A 12,077-nucleotide genomic window follows, 5' to 3' on the forward strand; every position below is an offset into this window, starting at 1 on the left:
AGACCTCAAGGCATGACATGATCAGTAAACTATATCACATATTGTGTAGATTATTACATCTCCACCTAATTCAGCCCTAACTATCCGTACATGGTTCCGTCTATGAAAAGCTGCATGTGAATGAAAGGTTCTTTTCTTGTTCAATTGTGATTTCCATGGTAATCCTTCAAAGCAGCAATCTGTTCTTCATAAACTAAGCACACTGCTTTTACCTCTGATGTCATGAACCATTTACCGAGACGCGTACATCTTATAAAATATTCAACATTCTGCATTAATCTTTACTACTTTTTTCCTTAAGTGTGAGGTGACATTTCTGTAGAGTAACTTCTGCTCACAAACACGGGGAAAGGTACACCCACAACTGCCAAAAGGAAGAACCGAAAACGTTTCCTTCTTCAAAATAAAAGCATAATATTAGTTATACGGCCATCGAGATTGCACATTTTGTATTTAAATAATTTTTCCTTGACCTTATAGCTCTTTTGTTGTTCCTGACTGGCCCCCGCGCTGTACACATTTTAGACAGTATCGGGATGAAATGTTATAAATGATTGAGTGAGAGATATGAATTTATTTTTCTTAAACGACTTTTGTCATCTGACTTGGTGAATGATAGAGATGAATCAGTTATGAAAATAATTATTGGTACCTCCCTAATATTCAAGATTTCTTAAATATAGATGTCAATGGTGCAACATATTGCTCCTAAATGCCATTAATATATTATATTTCAATAAATCTCAGTGTAGTTTATGTGGATAGAGAATATTTTGAATGCAGTTGTCAGTAGGAGTCATAGAAGTTGGTTACATGCCGTTTTTATTAATATTTTTTCCATTTTATTTACCCTTTAAAAAAAAAGATTATTTGTTTGCTCGTTATATCTGACACTTTTTCATAACCAATGATCAGACCACTGTAGAAATCCATCCAACATAGAGAGATAATGGTGTGGTAAAGAGTCTTCCAATAACAGCAAGCTACTTTAACACGAAGAGTCTTGTTTTCTTCAAAAGAGACCACACACTTTATTGCGAGATCCAAAGAAACGCCGGCATAACCTAACCTTTATTTGCATTAGTCGCTACAGTGGTGCCAGTGTTTGTGCAAGCAGAGCAGTGGTACCGTGCAAAGACCACACAAAGTTCAAAAAGTCACTTCATCAGGCGTATGTGGGGGGGAAAACGAGACAGCGGTGCAGCCGTAGACCATGAAACACTGGTGATGTGTACTTATGTCTGTGTTTTTGTCTTATTGCTGATTAGTTTGATGCTTTAAACCGTGTGAGTCGGTCTGACCGAAGTCTGTCTGGATGTTTGACTGACTTCGTGCTATTCGGACAAGACTGTGCATGACCCCGGCTGACTGCGGCGCTAACCAATCATTAGCGTGCGTAGGTGTGTTTATTGGGATGCGTTTTCGTGTTTTTCTTTTTCTTTTTGGTGCGGGGAGGGAAGGTGGTGTGAAGCTCCCTTCTCTTGATAACGGTAACACAGCTTATCACTGATAAAAATCCCCCCAAAATCACCAAAGAATTGCATGTCAGGACAACATTTTATTTATTTTTTTATTTCTAACTATAGCATTAAATTTGGTCCGTGTAATCAAATGCACTGTATCATAACGTCACTAACAAAGACCAAGATAGAAGATACTCTGTGATCATCATCACAGGATCACTCATTGTGCATTAATGCTCTGTGTTGATTCAGAATAGCTTTGATTTCAGCTCCTGTGTGTGTGTGTGTGTGTGTGTGTGTGTGTGTGTGTGTGTGTGTGTGTGTGTGTGTGTGTGTGTGTGTGTGTGTGTGTGTGTGTGTGTGTGTGTGTGTGTGTGTGTGTGTGTGTGTGTGTGTGTGTGTGTGTGTGTGTGTGTGTGTGTGTGTGTGTGTGTGTGTGTGTGTGTGTGTGTGTGTGTGTGTGTGTGTGTTGATGGCTGTTTGACACAATGATAGGGAGTTGAGTTTACTCTGAGGGTGTGTGCACCGCCATGACAAACAGCTGTGTGTGTGTGGGAACTCCTGTTTTCACAATATGCCATTAAAAGATAAGATTAGTTGTTGTTTTTTTTGTCTGACGTAGCACATTTAGGTGTTGCATGTGAAGCCCCACCCCACCCGACCCCCTCCCACACACAGCCTTGAGTGTGCGCACACTCCAAATGGAAATGTCACGTGACTATTAGCATGATCTTGGTGATAACAAATGTTCTGGTCAGCTCCTCTAATTAAATCGGGAGAAAACAAAACATGCTATTTTTAGCCTCATTACAGAGATTATATCGACCCGAGCTAATTAATGCTGAAATGACACTTTTTGGCCGTGGCCGTAATGTACTCCCTGTTAGGTCTGTTCCCTACCAGGACCTCACAGACTGCGTGAAGGTAATCAAGACTTTTCTCCTTGGAAAAAAGCTAAACCAAGTGCCTCTACTTTGTGGTTTGATTGGAGCACACCGTGAACAAGGCCAGAACCGTTTAGAGCTGATAAGGACTGGGTCTTTCAAAAGCATAATGCAGACATCTGCAACGTTTCAAACCAAAACCGACGTTCATGCTATTTTACCAGAAATTAAGCCCGTCTGCAGTTGCGAAACACATCCACACTTCACGAGAATACCACAGCTCTTAAAGTTGTTGAATAGTTTCGCTATGTGAACACTATTTGTATCTTACGGGGCATTTATGAAGTTTCAGAACTACAATTGAGAAAGGTAGACATTTTATTACATTTTAGCTGTTTTAGCCATCTGGCTATATTGACCTTTTCTTTCTTTCTTTTTTTATGTATTCATATGAGACGCTGGGAAAAAATATACTAATATAACATTTTGGAAAAACATAAGGGAACCCCTACACATGGACTTAAAGAGCCAGAAATCATTGCTCTAATCTAGTTTAGTGACATTAAAGGGTCAGATGTACATCACATCATGAACTTGAATCAGTACTTTGGTTTATTTGATCAAATCAAGTAAAGGGAGATTATTTGTTTATTTATTTATTTATTTTTAATGTTTGATGCAGCTCCTCAATTCAAAGTTCATCTGATTCAAGTGAATGGTTTATTTCACCACTGGCATGTGGAACAAGCAGCTTGTACGCTTAACTTTAGTGACTTTGATTTAATTGTGAGTGTTAATTGTTGTATTGATGAGCTCAACCTTCAACCTTCACGGGACAAAACAGACAGGATTGGTTTGTTCCTCATTATCTATTGGAAGCCACGTCTCTTCACTCCTCCTTTTAATGCAATAAAAACACTGGTGCTGATGCGTGCTGTTATGCAAGTGCTAGGTGTGCTCTGGCAGGACAAGCTGTTCAGAGGAGCGCTGACGAAGGCCTGGTGAGGAGGAGGAGGGTTGACGCTGTCAGATTGCACACACACACACACACACACACTGGTGTGCGCTTTTCCCTTTTTGCAAAACCAGTAAGAACATTACAGAGCAGATTCTCCTCCGGGTGATGGACGATCTCTGTATCACGCCAAGTGGGATCTGTAATCTAGCTTTGAATTTATCTGTGGCCTTTCCCTCAATGCGTCATGTAATTCTAACGCAAAGACTTATTTGTGCAGCTTGTGCGGATGTGGCAGACTGTCACAGTGAGTATAGGGAGGCTGGAGATGAAGAACACTGTCTGGCTGCTCGAGTCCATCCCCAACCCCACTCATGTTTACGATCTAAAGTTTTCCCCGGGTTAATGCTTTTAGGGCTCGGTGTGAAAAGTGTTGGGTGAAGCTATCTCGCCAAACTCCAATCCCTCGGTGTGTGTCGACGTGTATGCTCAGTGCCGTGAAGTGTGTAGCCTTCATGTGCCGCGCACTTGTGTATGTGGGATTAAGTGTTCGGCTAATAATCCTGATTCACCTCGAGAGACTTCAGTCGTCTCCTTTCAAACAAGAGCGGCTTTATTGCTGCTCGGCGACTGCAGCGCTGCTCATCAATGACACAGCCTTGGAACGGGCGTGTGCGTGTGTGTGTGTGTGTGTGTGTGTGTGTGTGTGTGTGTGTGTGTGTGTGTGTGTGTGTGTGTGTGTGTGTGTGTGTGTGTGTGTGTGTGTGTGTGTGTGTGTGTGTGTGTGTGTGTGTGTGTGTGTGTGTGTGTGTGTGTGTGTGTGTGTGTGTGTGTGTGTGTGTGTGTGTGTGTGTGTGTGTGTGTGTAAGAATTGGCATGCATGCACGGTGTGTGGAAACAAGGATGCATAAGCAGGTGCCACGTGGCGTTGGATGTGCTAAGCCAAGACGAGGGCCACTGTGGGGCCCGCTGTGTGTTCTCAGCTGTTGGGGAGGAGATGAAGAAGCATGTGCGTTTGTATGTGTGCGCGTGTATGTGTGCGTGCGCAGTGTTTTCATCTTACAGTCATGCTACCCCAAACCGCCTCACTAATCCCAGAGCAGGCATGCATGGGACACACGCAACATACACTCGCATGACACATGTTGTCTCGCACACATTCATACATTTGCAGTCAGCTGTCCCACACTATCACCTCCTCCACACACACGGGTCTGCTGTTCACGGCTCGGCAGACTCTTTTGCCCCATGTTGGAGTTAGACGCTCTCTGAAAGTTAAATAAAATCAATGGCTCATTAGCTTGTCAACTGAACTATGCATCAGATCCTAACCTGCCATCAAATACAAAAGGTCACGCTGAACTAAAACAGCTAAAATGGCGAAAAGATGTTTGAAAATTTTTTGGATTTAAATTGGCTAAAATAACTTAAGTAGGCTTAACTAGTTAAAAATGGCCAAAATGGCTACAGTTGCTAAGAGAACTAAAAAGTTAAATGGCTATCGTGACCAAAAAGGTTGAAATAGCTTTAAGAAATGATATCTCCAATGTGCACAAAATGGCAAAAACAACTAACAGTTAAAATGCCTTTATAGTCTAAAATAGTTGAAATTATAAATAACAGCCAAACATCTAAAACTGAAATGGCAAATGGCCGGAGCTAAAATGTATAAATGGCTTTGATGGAGAGAAAAAATGTTAAGTACAATAAGAAAAACATCAGAAGCTCTTAAATGTAATTTTCAAATTTCATAAATGCATCTTCAACTCAAACTACAGTTTATTGAACAAAACGTTATGTAATTTATTGTTCATAAGCTTTGCTGTCCTGGTGGAAAAGTTTCTCCTCTGATCGTAAAGATTGCAGATGTCCGACTTGCACCTTCTTCCTCGTGTTTGGGAAACTGTACCAACTCCAGATCCAGAAATGGCAGCATTAAACACTTTCTTCACTACAGAAATATCAATCCTCCTCCTCATTGATTGGAATGTTCAGTATTGGAAGAATCCTGCTCCTTTCCTGAAGTGAGGCTCTGTGCTGGGTGTATATCTTCAGGTATCTGTCATGACAGTGAGAGCTCTTCCCGGCTTATTTGATTTTTCTCCATTCGGTGCTTTTTGGTTCACTTACAGAGACTGTGATGGTTTATCTTGGCCGCGGCATCCCTTTTTTTTTTTTTCAGCTTCTTCAGTTCGAGCAGGAATGTGAGCGCCTCTGACTTGATAGCGAGGAGAGCTTACCTATCCTGGCCATTGTCTAAATATGGCGTCTGATTTTGCTCGCATTTCTCATGCCTGGGCTCCACACCTCAAGGGGAATTCACCACCTCTGTGCGAAGGCACATTTGTCTTGTGTGTGTGTGTGTGTGTGTGTGTGTGTGTGTGTGTGTGTGTGTGTGTGTGTGTGTGTGTGTGTGTGTGTGTGTGTGTGTGTGTGTGTGTGTGTGTGTGTGTGTGTGTGTGTGTGTGTGTGTGTGTGTGTGTGTGTGTGTGTGTGTGTGTGTGTGTGTGTGTGTGTGTGTGTGTGTGTGTGTGTGTGTGTGTGTGTGCGCACTTTAGGGAAGAATAAGCAAGTGATGTTGTAACAGGTTCCTGTGACTTGTTTGTGGTCGTCTAGTGCTAAGTTGAGGTCAATGAGTCGGTCAGAGGTGAAACTCTTCACTTGGTCAGTAAGACCAATTGCAACAACTTGGAAATGTCTTGACTTGAATTTTCACACTTTTCCCATGAAGCCATTTTGTCTTAGTCACCCACAAGAACATTCACACGCATTTCAAGTTGTGTTTGTGTCGACTTGACGTGTGGAAGTTAGCATTGGCTCCTCTCTGGTCTCCTTGGACTTGAGACGGAGCTGCTAATTGCTCCACCAGTTAGTTGTTGACTCCTATTTGGAGTTTGGAGTTTTTTTTACTCAAAACTGTTGCTTCTTCAGGTGATGTATTCTGTTGTCAAAGTTGCAATAAGTTAGGGGATTGTGCTTTGAGCTGAGCGAATTACAGACGATTCAAATTCAGACTAATCTGCAATTCTAAAATGGAAGACGCTCGTATAATAATACAATGCAATGTGTTGAGATGAGCAGCATTATCCTCCAGACTGGGCTGGATCACAGTGTCTCTGGGTTAATGATATCCAGGTATTGGAGTGGCCAGCAGCACAGCAGATGTCACATCTGTTCAGGTTAATATTCCAGTGCTTGAATTGGATTTGGTTCATATCAACCTTGTTTTTATTCTGTCGATTAAAGTAGCCAAACTACATTGAATTTGTGAGAGTACATCACTTTTCTATCGAACTATTCCCGAACTGCTGTTTACACAAGTACTGCCACAGATTTCATTACGTGCCAGTATGTCTTGCAGCTGTGAATATTTAATTGCTTAGCCAAATAATCGAGTGGATTTCTAACTAACCTAACTTTGAGCTTTGTTTCTTTGTAAAAGTTTCTTTTAAATAGGATTCACCTTTTTATTAATTGTCTGGGGTGCAAGAATGACATCAGGTTGTCCATACTTCAGTTACTTTGAGGTGCCTCTACATCCGGTCCTCAGCTTGGCTCATCGATGCCCCATCATCCTCCTCTCCGCAGGGCAAGTGTTCTTGGGCCAGACATGGAACCATAGATTGCTCCTACTGGAGGTGGATCACCTTGCATGACAGCCATTGCCATCGGTGTGTGAATTTATGCATGAACGAGTGAATACGACTAACAGTATAAAGTGTTAGACATTAAAAGACTCCTGAAGTGGGTAAAAGTGTTGTGTAAGTCAAACATAATATGATTATGCTATTATTACTATGTACTGTTAACAAAATACATAGTAGACAGATAAGACATGAAATAATTAAGTGATTAGGCTTTTTTAGCCAGGATAAAAACAGGACCAGGAAGCATCTGACGAAAACACCTCTCGCAAGACATTTATTTCAATTACTTAATGTCGGAAGCTGATTTTGTGACACCACTAGTTAGTATTTAATAGCAGTAGTAAACAATGTTAACTTGTTTTTGCCATTTCTTTCATAAGCTGAATGTGCTCACAGAGGGTGAGGTGGAATAATGACCACTTGGTAAGAGCTTTAACCAAGTGGGGTTATTTCCAGCAACAAACAAAATGAAGAGTGGCTCACTGTACCACCTTGTGGTTGGAAATGGTTTTACAATGCTGATTGGCATCGCTCAGTTCATCACTGCAACGTAGCGCATAGAAATGATGAAATTATTTCATTACTATTGCTTTCTCAGGCTCTAATTGTGCTTTTATATATATATGATTTCATACATTTAATTTATCAATTTAATTATAAGAGGAGTGTGCGTTGGCATGGTTGGAATTTTGCTTTTGATAGTCTTATCATATACATTATTATCAAAACTGATGAAAAATAGTAACCAAAACTATGAAAATGAAGTTATAATAAAATGGAATCATCCTTTAATCCCACATCAGTTTCACTACATTATCTCAGGCCACCCTTCATGTTTTGTTTAGCCTCCAAAGCTCAGTCGCTGACGCTTGTCTTTGTCTCAGTCTCTTTCTATTTAAAGCCTCCCTCCGGTTGGGGCTCTGCCTGGGTAGGGTGACCCTTGGTGTATTGGAGGAAGGGAGGAGTCTGTGCTGGTGGTGGCAGATGACAGAGAAGAAAGGGACCCGGAGGAAAAAAGAGGAGAAGACCCTGGCTCGTGGAGCTGTTTAATCTCTGCAGGAGCGTCAGATGGCTCTGACGGAGCACAGGCACCAATTAGGCTGCAAGATTAGGGGAGCTTTGTACTTCTGAAAAGCTTCTGGATGGACCCCCCCTAACCCCCTCCTCTTTTTCTTTTTTTTTTTTTAAATTCTTCCTTCCTTCCTGCCTTGGGTTTATATCTTCACCGGGACTCCTGGCCCTTTCATAACCCTCAACCCTCCCTTCTTACGCCCCCCCCCCCCCCCCCCCCCCCCCCCCCCCCCCCCCCCCCCCCCACCTCCCTGTCCAGTGACCGGCTCCTTTTAAAATCTGCGATTATACCTGGCTAGACATTGAGAGCAGTGGATTAATTAGGCAGCCTGTCAGTGTTAGTCAAGAGCAGCGCATTGCAGAGCAATTTAGCAAGCCGGCAAGGTGGCGAGTCTGATGTTTATTGAGGTCCTGGGGGCCTGCAGGCATGGATACAAAGATAACCTGCAAAGAGTCCAGCTCCCATCTGCACAATATGACGGTAGAGTACTGCGGGGGGGTTGTATTTGTGTTTGGAACTGCTAACATATTGTTGACGATTGTGGCGATGACAATGTGATTAGTGATAAACACTTGTGCTGATGATGTTAACGTATTTGTGTTTTGAGATTTGTTCTTCCAAATAACACCGCGGCCTGTTTTTGTTTGTATCGACATTCACGTCTACCTGGTGGGCGGGCATCAAGGGCAGTTTGGCTCCTTTAATAGGCCAAATATGTTGGCATGCACCGTGCACTAAAGCACAATTTAACACAGTTCACTTTTGTGATATACATTTGGCGCATGTTAATATCACAATAACCAGGAGTTTTCAATATATTGTGCAGCCCTCATTTTAATTCTCCGTTATATATGGAGTGCGTCAACAATCTAATCATCTCCGATTGGCATGGTATGTTGTGGATGACCCTCAAATTGTGTAGTTGACTACTATAAACTACTCTGCCGGGCATTTTAACACACACAAGCACAGATCTGTTGCTCCACCTGAGAACACGGGAACAATGTCAGGAAGTACATTAGCGCAACCTCAATTGTATCTCTCCATACGTCCTCGCTTCCTGAGCCGGGTGTGGGCAAAGACGAGGAGGGGAACCAAGGGTGGAACCAGGAGGTCTACAATAGTAGATTCCACCTGTTGGTGGGGGTGGGGGTTAGTATGTCTGGGCAGAGACAGCGAGAGAGAGAGACATCCTTAATCCTGCAGCCTTCTGCTGCATGGTTCGTCCAGTTTGCTGCTCCGTTTCAGTTTTTCACCTCTCGGGATGCAGTTTTAGTTCACGCGAGGGTAAGCTGCTCTCAGTGGCACTGACTTTAAGTCAATTAGCCGGCCCCCTCCTCAGAGAGGGGCACAGATGGTGGGGGGAGGTGGGAGTCGCCAAACCTCAGGAATGCCCGTGGCAGACTCTGCGGTCCTTTAATTGTGGAGAAACAATAGGCATGCAGGGAGCTGTTTACTTCAAATGTGTGTGTGACTGTTTTGCCCTTTCCACTCCAGCCCAGACTGTTAAACTCTGTTTTGTATTCCAAGAAGTTTTTTTTGTTGATCTGACTTTCTCTCGTCCCCTTTTTCCCCCCTCTTTGTTTGTTTCTCTGTGCGTTCAGGTTTGCCACCACCCAGACTGCCAAGACTTGAATAGCAAAAGCCCCCTTCACCTGTGTGAGTCATGTGACTCACGCTGCCATTCGGAGAACACAGACAACATGCACTTTGACCGACACCCCCGATTCGACTTGCAACCTCAAGGTAGCCATGTGTTGTTTCTTTATTTGGCGTTTGGTCCCCTCACAGTGATGTCAGCCTCCTCACCTCACTGCAGGGCTTCACTTTGCAAACACGCAGGACACCAAGTTTTTATAGTTTCAAGGCAGATCGTGTAAATCCACTTGTACAACTTAATGTTTTCTTTTTCATGTGTTTGCTGTGAAATTCAGACTTTTGAACTAATGTGATCACTCATTTAGTTCTGAAAAAAAACTTCACTATTACTCATAATAGTGGGTTGATTCAGCCACATTAGATAAAGTGGAACCAGAGGCAGAAGTTGCAGGCAGATGTTGATCCTTTGTTGTTCACGTCACTCTGACTGTTTTTTCAAAGGGATGTAGCCAATCTGCAAAAAGGCCCAAATGGGAACATTTGATTAATGAAATCTAATAAACCAGCTTCAGTATTCAGGCTACCTGTTGGTTTGTTCCCATGCAGATAATGCGAGAAATGTTCTTCTATAGACTAATCGTCTCACTACTCATAATCAAGCACCACTGGTAACTGAACTGTTAGGCACATCGCCAGCTCCCAGTTCACAAGATTTGATATGAAGCTTTTCTTCCTGGATAGGTGGTGTTTTTCTTCTTACCCCTACATAAGTAATAGAAATAAGCATATTGATTGCTTCAAAATATGAAAAGTTTGTTCAAACGTCTTTGAGTCGGCTTGTGGTAGTGAGCCTTGCAGAGAATTTTTAGGCCACATTTAAATTATTAACGTCGTCTTTTATCCATGAACAAAGTAGACACTCTCATTGGTGTTTTTAATGAATGCAAGTATGAATTATTGAAGAGAAACTTTCCATATCTCATTATTTGATACCTTTTTGACACACAATATCCAACAAGTTCAAATTGACATGAGATCTTGTGAGAATCTGGCTCCTAACTTCTATTCTTTATTTATATCTATGTTGAGTCAGGATTATACCATGAAACTATGCTAAATGGATAACTTCAAGTAAAAGTATGCAATATACAAATGTACATGTACTCATATTTATACAATTATAAGACTCAGATTTTGTGCTGATACGTATGATGATGAAAATAGATTTGTTTCCAAACATGTTTAATACTTTTTAGGAGTTAAAAAAAACATAATTCGGCATAACACAATAGCCTTTCACCTAAGTAAATAAAAGTATATAAACAATAATAAATACATTTCCAGTTTTGCAAAGTGAAACCAACTCATTTAGACCCGGTGAAGCTACGTCTTTACTAGACGTTTGATATGAATAAAATAACTGTGCTGATCTGACGGAGGAAGTGACCGCTGTGTTTCCTCGCCCTCCAGCCTCCATCCTGGCTCGGAACGTGTCCACTCGCTCCTGCCCCCCACGCACCAGCCCCCCCTCCGACCTGGAGGAAGAGGATGAGGGGAGCAACGACCGCGGGTTGGTAACATCCCGTTATGTCATGCTCGCACTTGGTGTCCCTGTCAGCCCCGTCAAACAACCCCCCCCCCCCCCACACACACACACACACACACACACACACACACATAAATCACAACTATAAACCATGTCTGTTTTGAAGCGGTGGTGTCGTAACGGGTGTGTGACTGTTTCTGCAGGGAGCGTAAGACAGTGGGGATGAAGTTGGTGAAAAAGAAGCCGCGGCGACGACACACTGATGTAAGTAATCGTGTAAAGACACGTGCCGCAGTGCGTCGCGTGTGAAAAAGATTCCCCTCGAATAAACCCCAGTTCCTGGAAGGGAGTGTGCTATAAAGATCATAGAGAGTGGAGAGGAATATAAAACAGCAGGTGCTGGGTTTTTTTTTCTGCACCCTTGATATGAAATAATGGCATCTCGCAGGCTGTGTTTAGTCTGGGTGTAGTGAAAAAGAGCCCCCCTGTGGAGTTCCACAGAGCGTGCATGCAGGCAGAAAGCTGAGTGGACTAACGGTGTGCGATCCCCCTGCAGGACCCCAGTAAAGAATGCTTCAGCCTCAAGTTCGACCTCAATGTGGACATTAACACAGAGATTGTACCTGCGATGAAAAAGAAAACACTGCGGTGAGAGCGAAGGAGGAGCCTCCACGTCATAATGTAATCCACAGCTTTATTGCTTCAATTCGATGTGACTTTTCTGGGGGGGGGTTTTCTGTCTTTTTGTTTCAGGGAGGTTTTGGGTCCGGTTTTTGAGAGGAACGGTATCGAACTGTCGCGGGTGGACTTGTTCCTGGATCAGTCCAACACACCTCTGTCGCTTAATTTCGAAGCCTACCGCTTTGGAGGACACTACCTCAAAGTGAAAGGTAAAAACACAACTGTGTCCA

At 42.8% G+C, this 12,077-nt stretch overlaps 1 protein-coding gene across 4 annotated transcripts in view; it reads left to right on the forward strand.

Moving 5' to 3' along the window:
• plekhg5b (pleckstrin homology domain containing, family G (with RhoGef domain) member 5b) overlaps positions 1-12,077 on the forward strand; it is a gene marked incomplete at its 3' end in the record, with an annotated part of 92,890 nt that overhangs the window by 54,084 nt on the left and 26,729 nt on the right. For all 4 annotated transcript variants that reach the window (XM_080469522.1, XM_080469523.1, XM_080469524.1 and 1 more), the window contains 5 exons: positions 9,626-9,767; positions 11,091-11,190; positions 11,370-11,430; positions 11,723-11,814; positions 11,920-12,056. In XM_080469522.1, coding sequence (XP_080325648.1) covers positions 9,626-9,767; positions 11,091-11,190; positions 11,370-11,430; positions 11,723-11,814; positions 11,920-12,056 — 532 coding nt within the window. The remainder of the gene's footprint in view (positions 1-9,625; positions 9,768-11,090; positions 11,191-11,369; positions 11,431-11,722; positions 11,815-11,919; positions 12,057-12,077) is intronic.

This window comes from Lipophrys pholis (genome assembly GCF_963383615.2).
Source record: "Lipophrys pholis genome assembly, chromosome: 8".
NCBI lineage: Eukaryota > Metazoa > Chordata > Actinopteri > Blenniiformes > Blenniidae > Lipophrys > Lipophrys pholis.